The 14,924-nt window shown below is 48.6% G+C and overlaps 1 protein-coding gene across 1 annotated transcript in view; it reads left to right on the top strand.

Annotated features, from left to right (window-relative positions):
* The window catches only part of IGFBP2 (insulin like growth factor binding protein 2), a gene marked incomplete at its 5' end in the record, with an annotated part of 58,560 nt that continues 43,636 nt past the window's right edge, over positions 1 to 14,924 (top strand). The window contains one exon of the mRNA XM_027636568.1: positions 1 to 349. Within this exon, the coding sequence (XP_027492369.1) occupies positions 1 to 349 (349 nt within the window). The remainder of the gene's footprint in view (positions 350 to 14,924) is intronic.

Genomic DNA, 14,924 nt, shown 5'->3' with positions numbered 1-14,924 from the left:
CTGCTGCTGGCGGCGGCGGCGGCGGCGCTGGCGCTGGCGGGGCCGGCGCTGCCCGAGGTGCTGTTCCGCTGCCCGCCCTGCACGGCGGAGCGCCTGGCCGCCTGCCCCCCGGCCGCCCGCCCGCCCTGCCCCGAGCTGGTGCGGGAGCCGGGCTGCGGCTGCTGCCCGGTGTGCGCCCGCCTGGAGGCCGAGGCGTGCGGCGTCTACACGCCGCGCTGCGCCGCCGGCTTGCGCTGCTACCCCGACCCCGGCGCCGAACTGCCCCTGCAAGCCCTGGTGCAGGGACAGGGCACCTGCGCCCGCCGCCGCGACACGGCCGAGTACGGCGCCAGCGCCGAGCGCCCCGCAGGTGAGCAGTGCCCGGCCCCGGGCACCGCGGGTCCGGCACGGCGCGCCCAGAGCAGCGCACCGGGCACGGGGCACAGGGCGCCCGGCACTGCGCTCCGGCCACCGGGAACCTGGGGCTGGGTGGGGACCGCCCTCCGAGCTTCAGGCACTGAGGATAGTGCATCGTGCACCGAATACCGGGTACCGGGCACTGGGGATAGTGCATCGTGCACCGAGTACCAGGCACTGGGGACAGTGCATCGTGCATCGGGCTCCGGGCACTGGAGACAGTGCACGGGGTACTGGGTACTGGGGACAGTGCACCGAGCACCGGGTGTGGGTCGCGGGGCACCGCGCACTCGGGACCGAGTGCCGGGGGCAGCGCCGGGGCGGCGGGGCGCCGAAAGGTCCGGGGGACAAAGGAATCCTAAAGGGTGACCTAAAGGGGGTCCTCCTGGGAAGAGAGACCCTGCGCGAGGGCAGGGAAGGGGAATACCTGCGGGAGAGGAGCGAGAGAGTCCAGGGAAGAACAAAGGGGGCAGGAATGAGAAGGGCGCTGAGGGGGGATGAACCATGAGTGCGTCCCTGGGGGTGTGGGGAAAATGAGCTATTTGGGGGTGCAGTTACCCCGGGGGTTAGAGAGGTTTCCTTGTCAGGGGACAGGAACCCTAGGGTCAGTTGTAACGGAGTGGGGATGCAGGGACTGCTCTGGGGGGCAGGCTGGAGGTTGGGGTCTTCTAGTGAAAAAAAACCCATGGGGACAGATAAAGGTGAAATCTGGGGAGATGCAGCTGAGGGGCAGAGGAGTCCTGTGGGGAGCAGAGGAAAGTGGACGTTCAGATTTGAGTTTAGTGGAGGACTAAAATCCCCCTGAAGGGTGATGGATGCCCCGAAGATGCGGGGAGAGGCAGAGTCGGAGGACCATGTGCTACCTGGTGGGAAGGGGTGGCTGAAGGACTGCGGGAGCCCTGCTGTGTGAGAAACCCGTTCCCTATGCCTACCCTCCCAGCAGAGCCCACCTTGGAGCTGAGATGTGCTCTGCCAGCTCCCTTAGGGGTCCTGGTGCCCTCAGGCCCTCCCTGGTCCAGGCACTGGGTGCAGGGAGAAGAGAAGCATCTTCCGAGGGCACAGCCCTGGGGACAGGGACACCAACAGGCTCCTGACCTGTTGCTGTGATTGCTGTGGGAGGAAGCGCTCCTGGGGTTGCCGATACAGCAGAGCTTGGTTGTATTAATGCCTACTTCCCTTTCGATCGGCTGCAAGCTCTTTCCCTTTCCGTGGGATGTTGAAAATTGACAAATCAAGGCTGGAAATAGAAACCAGCACTTTCTCCTTTGTAATCATCCCTCTTTGACTTCTGCCTCCTTGCTGGTTTTGCTCCCCTAGCTATGACTGAGGCTCTGACCCTGTTTGCATAACTAGTTCAGCAGCACGACTTTAAATTCCCTCCCTCCCCTCTTGAGGCTTTATTTAAAAGTGCTCTGAACCAGGCTGTACCTCTTAGCTTCCCTTCCTGTGAGGATGGGAATGTAGCCAGGTACCTGTGCACACTACTTCGGGTACTTGCTGACATGCTCTGCTCAAGGAGGAGAGATGGAGAGAGGCAAGTGAAAACAAACCAGCATCAGGGAAAACTTTGCAGGTTGCAACCTGCTGCTTCATGTACCCAGCCTGTGACTGCTTTGGTCCTGACTCCTGTCCCTGCTCCTTTGCCCAGCTGTGAAGGGCTGTGGAGAACCAGGAGTCTGGAGAACACGTTGATGTGAAATATTCCTTGACTGTGGAATATGAGTGTTAAGGGAATGAATTTTACACTGTCCAGAAGAAGCCAAGGGCATTTCGATTTAAGGAATCGGCACTGACTTCCAGGCTTATACTTTTACAAGAAGTTGGGGGGGTGGAGGGCATTGCAGTGATGGGCTGAGAGGTGCTTTTCTGAGTCAATGCTGCCTTTTTTTTTTAATGAACTTTACTGAAGAATTATGTTAACTTCACATGGTGTTTTGCTTGATTTTATTATCTTTATTCCTTTACAATTGGTGTGATTTATTTGACCGTATCTCTGTGTGTAATACACACAGACATAAACAGCACAGTTTAAAAACACTTTAATGTATGCAGTGCTCTGTAATATCCATAGGGGGTGACTAATAAAAATACTGGCACATCCCTAACCAGCGTGATGTGAAACATGCAGCTGGAATATTCACAGTTGAGCATGTCTTGGCAAAGGAGCTTGGACATCCAGAAAAGGTTTTGCTCTCTTCAGATTACAAAACTTTCAACAGGTTGTTGTAGCCATTAGGAAAAAAAACCAACCCAACCAAACCAAAATAACCAAACCCACAACAAAACCAAAATCGGAACCTGCCAGTTTCACTTGATACTCTTCAGACTCACATCGTTGCTCCCATGTACATTGTGCTTGCTAAATGTATAGGTGGGACTGTGAGTTTGCTTTTCGTTTTAAGCAGTGACAGGGAAAGCACTCTGGCCCCCAAAAGAGCAGGGACTGGAACTTGCTTTCAAATGCTGATGTTAAACCACTTTCAAGAGTGCCCCAAGAGCAGGTTTTTGCCTGCAAAAGGCAGGTGTTGAGGTTTTTTTGGTGTGGTTTGTTTTGTGGTGCCTTTTTTTTTTTTTTAATATGCTTAAAGGTATTTACTCTTTTTCCCCTTTCCAGCTTGAAAAGGCTCCTTTGGCTGATTCAGGACTGGAATGCAGAGCTCGTGCTATTCCTAAATTAAGAGGTTGGCAAGTTTTTTTGTCTCTGATGAGAGGCAGAAGGATTGCCCAAATGAAACAAGGAATAAAACTCTGCAAATTCTCCTGCTATGGCTCCAGCATTGTTTAGTCTTCCACTTAGGTCTGTAAAGCCAACCCTGAAATGATTGTAGGCGGAAAGTAACATAAACCACCATGTAGCTAGGAAGCTGGGGATGTTGTTCATTGCACAAGAGGCTTTGGGTATTTTGGAGATGTTGGGAATGTTGGAACAAAATAGCAGCAGTCTGTGGAAATCAGTCTGAGAACTTCTACCCCCACCCCTGGGGAGGCGAGAGCATCCACTCTCGCTAGTGGTGGGAGCGAGACAGAGGCTCAACATCTCCTGGGATCAGGGCCTCTCAAATAGTCTCATACGCCACTGCACCACACTCCTTCATAGTTTGTTTCAGGTCATCGTGTAACAAATTGCCATACTGCTGCTGACTGGAACTGCCTGACCTGGGGACAGAGGGCTCTTACTGTGCACGTAAAGCTCGCAGAGATCGTGCCAGTCTTGAGTGTGTTTATTCTCCAGCACCTCAGCCAGATTATCAGGCTGTTTTGCAGATGAACTAAATGATGTGCCTGAGGTCCTTCAGGACACAGGGAGCAGAGTAACAGCTGTCTTTTCATCGTGTTAGCAGTCTGTGTCCTTACAGATAACATCCCAATCCCTATAGCCATCTTCTATTCAAACATGTCTAGGGTGACCTAGGACCAAATGGGTCCTGGAGACACCATGTGCTTTCAGAGGCATTTTAGGTACCATTAGGTCTTTCAGCCTCTCCAGTCTCAGCCGAAGGGTGGGGATGCTGCCTTCTGTTTTATCCATGATGAACTGGAATCAGGAGCTTGTGTGGTGTTTTCCAGCTCTCAGCTGCCATGTCCTTCTGCTGGGTTCATCTCTCACCTTCTGTCAGAATAAGCTGGTTCAGAAGCTAGTCCTGCAGCAAGCCAGCTCCAGAAAACACGTGTCAGATCAATGACTTGAACTGGCTCAAGGTGCAGCAGGGTGCCCAGCAGGGTTACAAGTGCTGCCCTAACGTGGGAACTTATGCTAAGGGGTGAAGCAGGGCAGATCTTAATGATGTCAGCAGATGTCCTAAATATTCTTGCCCAAGTTATGAGAATAGCTGAAGAACATCTATCTTCTCCTAATGGAGAAAAGATCCTAGGAATAAAACTTGTTCCACTCTGAAAAAAAGTTTTTGAGCCACTGTTCAAAGCTGACCAGTTCAGGGAATTTTTTTCCCCTTTCACAGTACAGTTCAGTTGTGTTTGTAGTACTGTTGATTTTGTTGTTGGGATACGTACTAATTCAGTGGGGTCTGCCTCAGAACTCACTGCTAGCTATTCAGTCCTGCTTTGGAATCTCACTTATTTATTGAAACAAATGTGTTTTTTTTAGTCCATGCCAGTGAAAAGTAACCTTTCCAAAGGGAAAGAGAGCTGTGCAAAGAATGTAACTGCAAGCAAACTTGAACTTGGAGGGCTGGGGTTGCCTTATTCACCTGATCAGGGACTCCACTTTGAAATGGAGTGATACAAAAAGTGTCAAAATAGTTAACTGTTAAAAGCGCAGCTTCTTTTAGCATCCAACTAAAATCCTTATTTGGGTAGCTCCAAATGCCACACATCCTTCCTTATGGGTCAAATGTCAAAACCTTCATTTCCCCTTGGCATGCAGCTGCTAAAAGACAAGTTTAATGTATTGCTCCAAAACACAGAAGACTCTGAGGTTGAACGTAGCATAATGTAAGTGGAATTTTAACAGCAACTTGAAAACCATGCCAGTAATGCTATGAATGCATTTTTCATGTCTACTGAATTGCCAGGAAGACTTCTGCTTTTCTCCTGATTTAATAAAGAAATGAAGCCTCCGTCATGATTTGCATGTGCATGTGTGTATCTGTCCTTCTGCCCCCACAACTTCTGACCCTGTCAATCAAGTTGGTGGATCCAGTGCAGCAGTGGATGGCCCTGAAGGCACTGTGTTGCTAAAAAGTGGGCCAGGGGTAGAGGAGAGCCAGGCTGGGATTGTCCGCCCCCTCATCCTATGCTAGATGCCTTTTGAGACAGAAGCACAGGAGCAAGAGGGAGTTTAGTTACAAGTGCAGCAGCCAGGTGTGTTCAGTCTGGCTTATGTAAACTTGGGCATTACCAGACACCAGAGAAGCCAACTGCAAGAACCAAATCCACAGCAGTTTGTTAATATGTCCATAGCCACTATAGTGTCTCTGCCCAGGAAAAGCTGAATGCCTGCAGAGCTCCTTGCCTTGGAAGAAATTATTAAAAGTGAAATGCAATTAGTAACAGCTGTGAGGATGATAAGTGAATGAGAAAACCACACAGCTCATCTGTCCTCGCTGTCTCTGGGGCTTTGCCAGTAGGTGGACCAGGTCTCCACGCTCCTTTGTGGTAGCTATGTCTGGTCAAAAGCTAACCCTGTTGGGCCCTATCATCTTCTAAGACAATAAGTAACACCTTTGTGATGCAGCTTCTTGAAAATAATGCTACCCTCTGCCTCAGTCCCACTGGTGTTTGCCATGGTGGGAGTGATGCTGGTGTGAAAATGGTGTTTTGGAGGGAGAGGGAAGCCTGGGAAGATTTCAATGCTCTGACCCAAAGCAGAAATCTGTTTTCGTGCTGTCCCTTGGCAAATGATCTGTTTCCTTCTTGCCCTTTGCAGTTGTTTCCTTTCCTCTGGATTTCAGGCTCATACTCACTGAGTATGGTATTTGTCAAGGGAACAGCAAGAAGCCCTGTCTGTGAGAAAGTCCATGTCGTTTGTTTTATCCACATCCAGGAATTGAGCCGAGATAAACAATTCAGAAGGCAAAACAGTGAAAACTGGAATGTGAGAGGTGTCTTTGTGTATGGCTCTGTACTAGACCTGGCTGCAGTATCAGCTGGGGCTAATTTATCTGCCCGATGGGCAGCTGTCGCTGTTACCCACAAATACAACTGGATTTGTGAAGGCAGGGTTTCATCCCAGCAGCCAGCAGCACTCCAGTACCTGCTTTTCCTGGTCCCATGTTCTTCTCTAAGGAGCTAGGAGGAGGAGTAGTTTCCCTGGTGGATTTTTTGCATTTCTACTTGAATTGGACAATTCCAGCTTTCTGAGCATGGTCAAATCTGCCTTCCCTGCTGGGACTGCGATTCTTTCAGGGAGGATCATTTGCTTTAGGCAGAGAGAGCAAGAGGAAGGCCAAGGTAGAATGTAAAGATGCTTTGTAAAGCATTTCTGTTCCAGAAGGAGGGCTGAGCTGGGGGGTGTACTGAGTTTCCAGGCATAAATATTCCTGTTTTCTTTCACTGAATCAGGGTGAAATATGTAGCTGTGATCCTGTGACTGCTTAGCAGGCCCCTTCTGTTAGAGAGATGCAAAGCCATTGCCATTGCAAATGCTCCCACTATCACTTCCACCTGTCTTCATCCCAGCTGTCCCTTGGGGAGGTGCTGCTTGAATCAGTGCCCTTATGAGAGTGTCCTTTAGGAACAGACATTGAACACAGTGGGCTTGGCTTTCCAACTCGTATTCGCTGTTTCCATCTGCCAAAAGGGGCAGGTTTCCCAGCGTTAGTCCCCCACGTCTTCCCGTGGGAGGGAGCTGTGTTACACATGTGCACCAGTGCACCAACGTGGTGCCTCGTGTGCCTCGTATGCTGTGGGATTTGGAGGCTAACCATGCTGCATGGTCCTGGTGTGGACTTGTGAGAGAAGGAAAAATCCTTGCTGGTGGTCTTGACATATTGTGTAGATTATTCTTGGTTGCTGAGCTGATGTCATGGCAGTCATGCCCCACTCCCTCCCTGTCCTGGTACACATCCTCATGCTCTGTTGTACAGGTCTTGGATTTTGTTTGGAACCCAGCTGAGCCATGACAGAGAGTTAACCCAACCAAGTCTTCACTTTTCTGGAAGGATGAGTTTTCTGCCAATTTATCAGATTGCAAATGTAGTATTATTATTTCCACAAACTACCTTCAGGAGACTGAGTCTGACTGAAACATCTTTGCCTACTGTCAGAAGTCACTGCCAGCAAGATGGGAGGTGTTTCTCATTCACAGACTGGCCAAGCGTGACCTCATTAAACGGCAAGTTGACACCTAATTACCAGAACATGTGATGTGGTGGCTATCCTAGGCAAAGGCTTAAGAGATAGGGGTTAGTGCTCAGTTATTGGAGCTTTGCTGCAGCCCAGCATTTGACAGCTTTTTGTAACTGCATTATTGATTGATTTCTGCTCAGTGTTTTTCTCCACATGTCATTAACCGGCATACCAGTGGGAAGATAAAGTCTGCTGCTACATCAGCTTATGGTAGAAATAAATTGTTTAATCACGTACCTTTCTTATGGACTGAAATACTGGGAAACATCAGGTCACTTATAAGCCTTAAACTATTCTTCAACATTGCAGCTTTTATTCAGAAGAAAGCTGCACTGTGCCTCTTGGCTGGTAAGGGAACAAGTTCACTGCCTGGTGCTCTCTGTAGTCAAAGATCCCATTAATTCTGCCGGCTGTGAGGAACGATTTCGTGGTATTTCATTCTGGACTGTAATTGAGAGTGACACAAAGCACTGGTGGGAATTGGGCTGTGTTGAAATCCCTGCTTTTTCTTACAATATTCTGCAGATAAACCAGCTCAGGTAGGATGAGGGGATTTCTGATGCTCTGCTCTTGAAATTAATAACATTTTCAACACCTTACTGACTGGAGAATATTTTAGAGAGGAGTTTTTGTGCCTCCTTGCAGCTTGTCCTTGTAACTAGGTGATGCAGGATGCCTACAACAGTGACACACAGTGCATTGCAGTCACTTGCATGACAACATCTATGGGAGAGTCCTGTAGTCCTATAATGTCATGGAAATTCATGAAGCTTCACCCAGTATTTTTGATTGAAACTACAGCAAGATTTCCCCATAAGATACTGCTTTTCAGACTTCAGCCAGAGCAATCTGTTCTTAGCTCTTCTGACTAGCTGTAGAAGACACAGTCCAAGCTAATGAATTTCTCTTGGCTTGCTGAGGAGATTGTCTGAAACCTTTCCATGTTTTCTTCTTGCTGTTTTCTAACTAGAAAAGGGTGGGTAGCTGACATCCATCTCTCAGCAGTGCTTGCTGGGATGAGGAGGGAAAGAGCAATGGTTGGCCATTGTTGGGTACCTCTTCCTTTGGCCATAGTGAACGGGACTGCTTCCATGGCTTGTGCCATGCTTGTTAGAAATACAGGTTGTTATAGATGGTCCATTATAGAGAGCATTTGGGGCAGAAGATCTGCGTTTCTGGCGGTGTTCAGGGAATATTGCCATTCCTGGGACTGGATGCTGGGTCAAAAATAGAGATACTATTTGGAGGCTGGCCCACCAATCCATCACTGAATTTAAAGAGCACTCCAGAACTGGGAGAAAAAAGTGAGACTATGGCAAAATGGTGCCTTCTGGCACAATAGGTCATCTCCCTGTGGGAATTCTGAGTCATTTTGTTGTTGATTTTAGTAACTAAAATAAGTTTATTCTCTGCTTTTTTTCCTTGCCAGACCTCACAGACCCTGTCACCCCCAGTTTGCAGAGAGTGAGACAGATTCCATTAATTCTTGTGCATTATTGAGGGATTTGGGTTGATTCTTGGTCTAGGGGGACTGGGAGGAATTTGGCATGGAGCCCTCTGAGGTAACTATCTTGTCTAGTAAAACTCGGGCTGTGGGAGTTGGTGTGAGGAAATAATAACATCCACTTTGGTTTCTGCAGCCTCTGTCCCGGGGGCTGGTTGGGTGTTGCAGGAGGCCACAGGAATCCTGCTTGTGACCACAGCCAGATTAATGGCCACATTGGCAGCTTTTCAGAAGTGAGGAATTTGTCCACTTTCACAATAATGGCTAGAAATTCCACCTGAATTAATTAGTTTTATTATGGGACTTGTCCTTCCTGCTCCTCCAGGGCTGTCTGAAACACTGAACTCATTACATGAAGAAATGAAAATAGTACTAAAAATATGAACTGGTATCCCAAGCCTTTGTGAGGAAACTCACAGAGTATACCGACATCCTCCACCAGACATACTTCCCAAGCTGTGGCTTTTGGCTAGATGAGATCTAAACTCAAGTTTTAGATCAATTGCAGCCACTTAAGCACCCCAGCCTGCCCCATGAGGGAGTCCTCTCTCAGCTTGTTGTTCCCTGCTCATCTCAAGCTGTTCATCTAGGCTTCTTAATTATTCTCACAGTTTCAGTTTATGCAGTGTTCAGATCTGACCCCTGGATGTTGCACAGTGGAGGCTGCAGACCTTTAGTCTCCTCTACCCATTAGAATGGGTTTCTTACCTTGCAGGGACATTTGCTTTTATGGTAGTGAAGTGCTTGGAAATACCCTTGGGAAAAAGTGCTCTGCACTTGAATTTTGGTCAAGGGTATGCCATAAAAATGACAGCATAGGACTTTGGAAAGGTTTGATTGAGTGTGCTCAGAGTAATGTTAGATTGAGTAAATATTTTGGGAGCCCAGAGCTGATAACTTTCCCTTGCTTACCTTTGTGGGGAGTCAGCCTGCAGAAACTTACCACGTCTCAGATGGCTTTTAAACAAAGGTTGTCCATGGACTCAGTGGGCTTTTATTTTAATCCCCTTTTAGAAGTGCTGATGTTGTCTTGAGGTTTGCCTGCTGATAAGGGGCAGGTGTGCAAAATGCACACTGCTTGCTGGTAGTTCCAGTGTTTGCTTTATGTGTATTGATTCAGATACTTGTGTTTGGACAGGGATTCTCTTTTTGAGTCTAACCCCTCCTTTTTGCTCAGCCCCACCTTTGTGAACCAGGCTTGACTTTTTTCCCCCCCTTTTGGGTTAAGTGAGTTCAACCTGAGAAAGCTGACCAGTGAGGAGGTAAAGTTCCTGCAGGTCCCACCACATAGAGTGGCTTGGTTGGTGCTCAGCTCTGTTGAGAATTGTGACCCTCATTTTGCAGGCACTAAGGCCAGCTCAGCTGACAAAGGGCCGAAACACAGAGTTTTCAGCATTAACAAAATGTGCCCTGTAAAAAGAGTAAGAAATGAAAATGCAGACATAGATTCTTCTAATCTCAAATGGCTGGAAAGCTTTGGTCTTTCTAGTAATGTTTGTTATGGATTTCAGTTGCTGCTGTCCTCAATTTTTCTGTTTATTCTTTTTATCAAGCTGGTTTCAAGGATTTGTTATGTTAACTCCTGGCCATTAAGTTGGTCCTGCACATGCTGAAACTGACCTTTGCAAATTCAGAGCATGCTGAAAATGCTCGGGCAGTGGAGATATGACTGGGCAGTAGACCAACCTGGCCAAAGGTCCATGACACCCGTAATCCTGTCTTAGGTGGTAGCCAGCAGTGCACAAACTGGGAATTTTGAAAAGAGCGTGGAATGAGCCTTGTGAGGTGGGAACAGTGCTATGGAAACCCATAATGCTGCTGATACCGCTCAGCCCATGATTTAAGGGATTTCCAAAGCACAGCCTGGTCTGCTGGCTGCTGCTCCTGTGTTGGGAGAGCTGAATTCCAGCAGTGGGGCTTCAAGTGCTGGGGGAGGCAAGCAAATCATTGCCTGTGTACATCACTGCTGTGTCTTGAGGCTTTAGGATAGGAAGAACACCATGCACAAGACCAATTTGGGGTTGCTCCTACAAATCCAGTTGGCTACCTGTTCTGATTTCCTGCCACCTTGCATGTCCTGGAGCAAGAGCCATGGTGAGAAGGGAGGTCCCATCACTTGGGTTGTGCCCAGTGGAAGCACAGCCCTGCCCAGATGTGGTTTTATCTTGAGTTACATGCTAGGAGAGCTCAGCCTCCAGGTTGTTGTTGTTGTTGGAAGTATTGTGTCCCCTGGAGCTGATAAGCCCTAGCAGAACTAAACCGTTTCAGCTGACCTCAAAAACTGCTTGAGACTGAAGTACAGTGGCCCCCATAAACATTTAACTGAGTCTGTGGTTTTTTGTAGGTTTTTTTTTTTTCCCCAGTTCTTCTCTTTTGCTTTTCCCTGCCTATGTGGGGATAGTCAACTGAATGCACATTCCTTCCATGGCATCCCGTGATGACATGGCATTTTTGGCAGTTAAATTATGCATCTTGTTTATCTCCTGTCATCATCAGCCATGTTAAAGACTGACATCAAGCTTAGTGTTGAGTGTGTGAATGCTCCTGTGGGAACATTTACACCCCACTATGGGCTGCCCACTGCCATACAAACCAGATTCTGAGAATCTTTGTAAAGGCTGCGTTAAGCTATTGCAACTCTTCTGTTGAAGCAGTGGACTCTCACTGAATTTATAAAACCTTTTAAATGGGGGATGTTACCAAAATTTTGCCCAAGAAAGAGCTGTGGATGGGTGGGACTTCAGGCTATGTGGCAGAAAGAGCCTGCAATGCAAGACTGCAGTTAGTGCAGTCACAGAGCGACGAAGGTGGGGCAGACTGGTTGGGCTTTGGAAATCCCTGAAGTCGCAGTCTGAGCGGTGTCCACGGCATGTCTGCCGCCAGTACCTGGGGCTTATTTGTGCAAAGTGTGCAACCTGCCTTGTACTGGAGTAGCCCTCAGCTGGGCTGCTCTCCTTTCTCCAGCTGTGGAAGCATGCATGGTGCCTGGAGGGCATGTAGTCAAAGCCTGGCAGGGATTAGGAGATTGCAGATCAGATACTGTGCCCGCGGTGGAGCTGGGGGAGCTCGGCTAGGTACCAGGTCCGACGCCATGGGGTAGGGACACCCACCATTGCATCTAAAAGTGGAGCAAATGGGACTTCCCCATCCTGACGGTGGTGACTAGCTGTATTTCAGTGCCAGAGAAGTGGCATCGGTTCCCCTATGCCCTGAGCCCTGCCGGTGCAGGCCAGTTCTGCCATCCTGTCCTGGCTGCCGTGTCGTGGATAGAGTGGGGCTCTGCTATTTTCAGCTGGGTTGCAGGTTTGCCCTTTTCCCAGATAGAGACATGCATCTGTTTTACGGTAGCCAAGGCACAGAGTGAGCGAGGCTGAATCTCCCCAGTTTCCCCCCCGAGTCTCCCCCCAGTTTCCCAAGGAGCCGAAGCAGGGACCGGAGTGGGTTTAGACACCGAATTTTGAGCAAACATGTGTTACAATGCTGTCTGGAGGTACTTTTGTCCGGGGGGTTTCCTGTGGAGAGATGTACTTGGGAAGAAGAAATAGTAAGTGACTAAATGTCACGGTTACACTCCTGCCATCTGAAAAGAACTCCCTATTTTCTTTTGGCTGCGAAAATTAACTTCCCTTTCTCTTCCCCGAGAAGGGCGAGCTGGCTCCCGGTGGCCGTGCCCCCGTGGCGGATGCACAGGACGGTCCAGGTCAGGCTGAAAGGAAAACTCTCCAACTGGGGGCTTTTCACTGTTGTGCTCCTTTCTAAAGAAAATGCTCAGGGCTTTTCCTGGCCCTTGTGAAGGCCAAGATGCAGGTTTGTAGCTGGAATAGGGTAAGCCTGGCCTCATTTGGGAGCTCCTCTGGGTTTTGAGCTGCTCGCTCATTCCCGCTGAGCTGTGTGGGGTGGGGGCTGGCATCCGGCTTTTTGTTATTCATGTAATTAATCCCATCCCTCCCCCCCGACTGTGGTTCTACTGCCCCCAGGCACAGACTGGCTGTTTGGCCTCTGCTGCACTGTAAAAGCTCCACCTGGAAGTCTGGGAAACTGAGGCAGGTTCTCTGGATGTGTTGTTCTTGGGCATGCTTATCTTTTGGTCCTGGAAGACTCAGTAATGGGACTGTGTCTTAGGAGAGTTTCTTAGACTGAATAGCTTGCTATTTCCTCCACTGATGAGCACTAAAAAAAAAATAATGATGCTACGTGTTGCCTAGTTTAAAGATGCCAGGGTGGGGAAAATACTAAAAAGGCTCCAGTGCAAAATTCCCTGGGATTTTTTGATTTTTTTAAAATACTCTTTGCAATAGAAGAAATCTGGGTTTTTTTAGGATGAGAGCCTGATGGGTAAGGAATGATCCAGCAGCTGCTGCACCTGGGAGAAGTCAAGAGCTTGGTCTTAACTTGCAAAGGCTTTTGTGGGCCCTCTGGTATCTCCTTAGCGCTGAGAAGAAAATATGCATTGTTACACCCATGCTGATCATATGCATTCAGACTGGCATCTTCATCCCAGTCCCTCTTGCCTTCTTCCTTTGCTGCTGTTTTTTCCCTAGAGCCCTGTACATTTTTCCCATTGCTTTTTTTGGTTTTTTTGGTCAACAAGTTTATTATTTTCCTGATATAAAGTTCTGCATTCTCTTTCTTCTTCTTGTACTCTCTTGCTGCATTTCTGCCAGCCTCACCTTCTCTCCCCTTGCCTGCTCTCATATTTACTTTGCAAATTTTTAGCAGGGTGCTAGAAGGATCATTTTGACCTGTCTGGCTCAGTGAAGACCTGCTGAAACTTGCCATTGATCCAGAGAGAGGAGCCGTCAGGGGATATCCTGCTGGAGTGGGAGGGTTAGGGCAGAGCTCTGCATGAGCATGTCTGGGAGCTGTGGAGGTGACACACTCTGGGTTTGGAGTACGATGGAGTGCACATGTTGGTTCCTGCTTGGGACTGATAATTTTGGTTTGGCTGCCAAACCACTAAAAAAAAAAAAAAGCCAAATCTAAGGTTTTATTCTGGTAACTTTGAAAGACTGGCATTTCTCCATGGGAACACAAAGGAACCTCAGAACAATCTTGCAAAGATATTTAGGGAGACCAGCAGCTAAAAAAGTTCACCACTTGAGCACCTTTGAAGAAAGCAGAGGGAATGAAAATCCACACTCTCAAGAGCAGTGCGAAAGAACATGTCACCAGTTTACCCACTGACCCAGGATGTGTGAAAAGTCACCCCAAACTCTTCCTTTGCCTGACAGATGAACATAAGCTGTCTGGGCTCCTGCACTGTAACTCTTGGGTTTTGCCAAATGCTGACATTTCAGTAGGTGTACGCAGCTGGTGGTGTTTGGGGGAGAGCCTGGAGGAGCACAGTGATCCCGCTGGGCTTGATGAACCTCCCGAGCAGCAACTGCAGGAGCTGAGCAGGATCTCTGGCTCAGTGGGTGTGGAAGACTTTAGTCCCAAATGGCCAGGCTCTTGGTGGCTTTCAGTTTTTGCTGAAATTGGACCATAAACATACCTCCTTGGTGGAGCTGCTGGCATGCAGGCTCCCCTCCACCCAACTGGCCCCAGTACTGACCGCAATCTTCTATTTCTTTTCCCTCTAAAAGAACCAAAAAGAAGCCTTGGGTTTGACCATAAGCCAACCTTTCTGACTTGGTTGCTGTTACTGCTGTGATTAAACCCAAACAAAACCAAAATCTGGAATGTTTTCTATATGTCCAGTTTTAGTTCTTTTTTTCCAGGTCATCGGCCAAACCAAATGGCCCCAAACAGACCCCAGGTGTTTGCACTGTCCTGCTTTTTATGAAAATGCACAGTTGCTTTATAAAAACATGCAAGAATTTGGACTTTTCCTACTTTCCTACTTGCTCTCTTTCTCAAGGGCATTTGCAGAGAGATTGCCTTCTCTGTTGTAGCTGTACTGAGGTGTTTTCATCCTGGCACTCTCCCTCCAAGGTGGGGCAAGGAGAGGCCATCAAGAAGCTGTGGAGAGAGCAGTGTGACTGTGAACCCAAGTGGACTTTGGAGCAAAGCTCTGTAATGAAGTTTTCCGGGGGTGTTGTTGGCCTTCTGGATGGGTTAAATGTCTGCATCTGTAGCCACCCCCTTTCTTCCCTCCTGCAAGCTGACCAGGGCTTTCCTGCGAGCCCATCCCAAACCTGGGGCTGGTGGCTTGCTGTCACGTAGCATGATGCAAATCCAGTGCCTGAACTGCACTTGGACTAGCGCCCATCCAGTT

Source organism: Corapipo altera, unplaced genomic scaffold, assembly GCF_003945725.1.
Source record: "Corapipo altera isolate COAL_440 unplaced genomic scaffold, ASM394572v1 45, whole genome shotgun sequence".
NCBI classification, from domain to species: domain Eukaryota; kingdom Metazoa; phylum Chordata; class Aves; order Passeriformes; family Pipridae; genus Corapipo; species Corapipo altera.
This window is presented reverse-complemented; position numbering and strand designations above follow the sequence as displayed.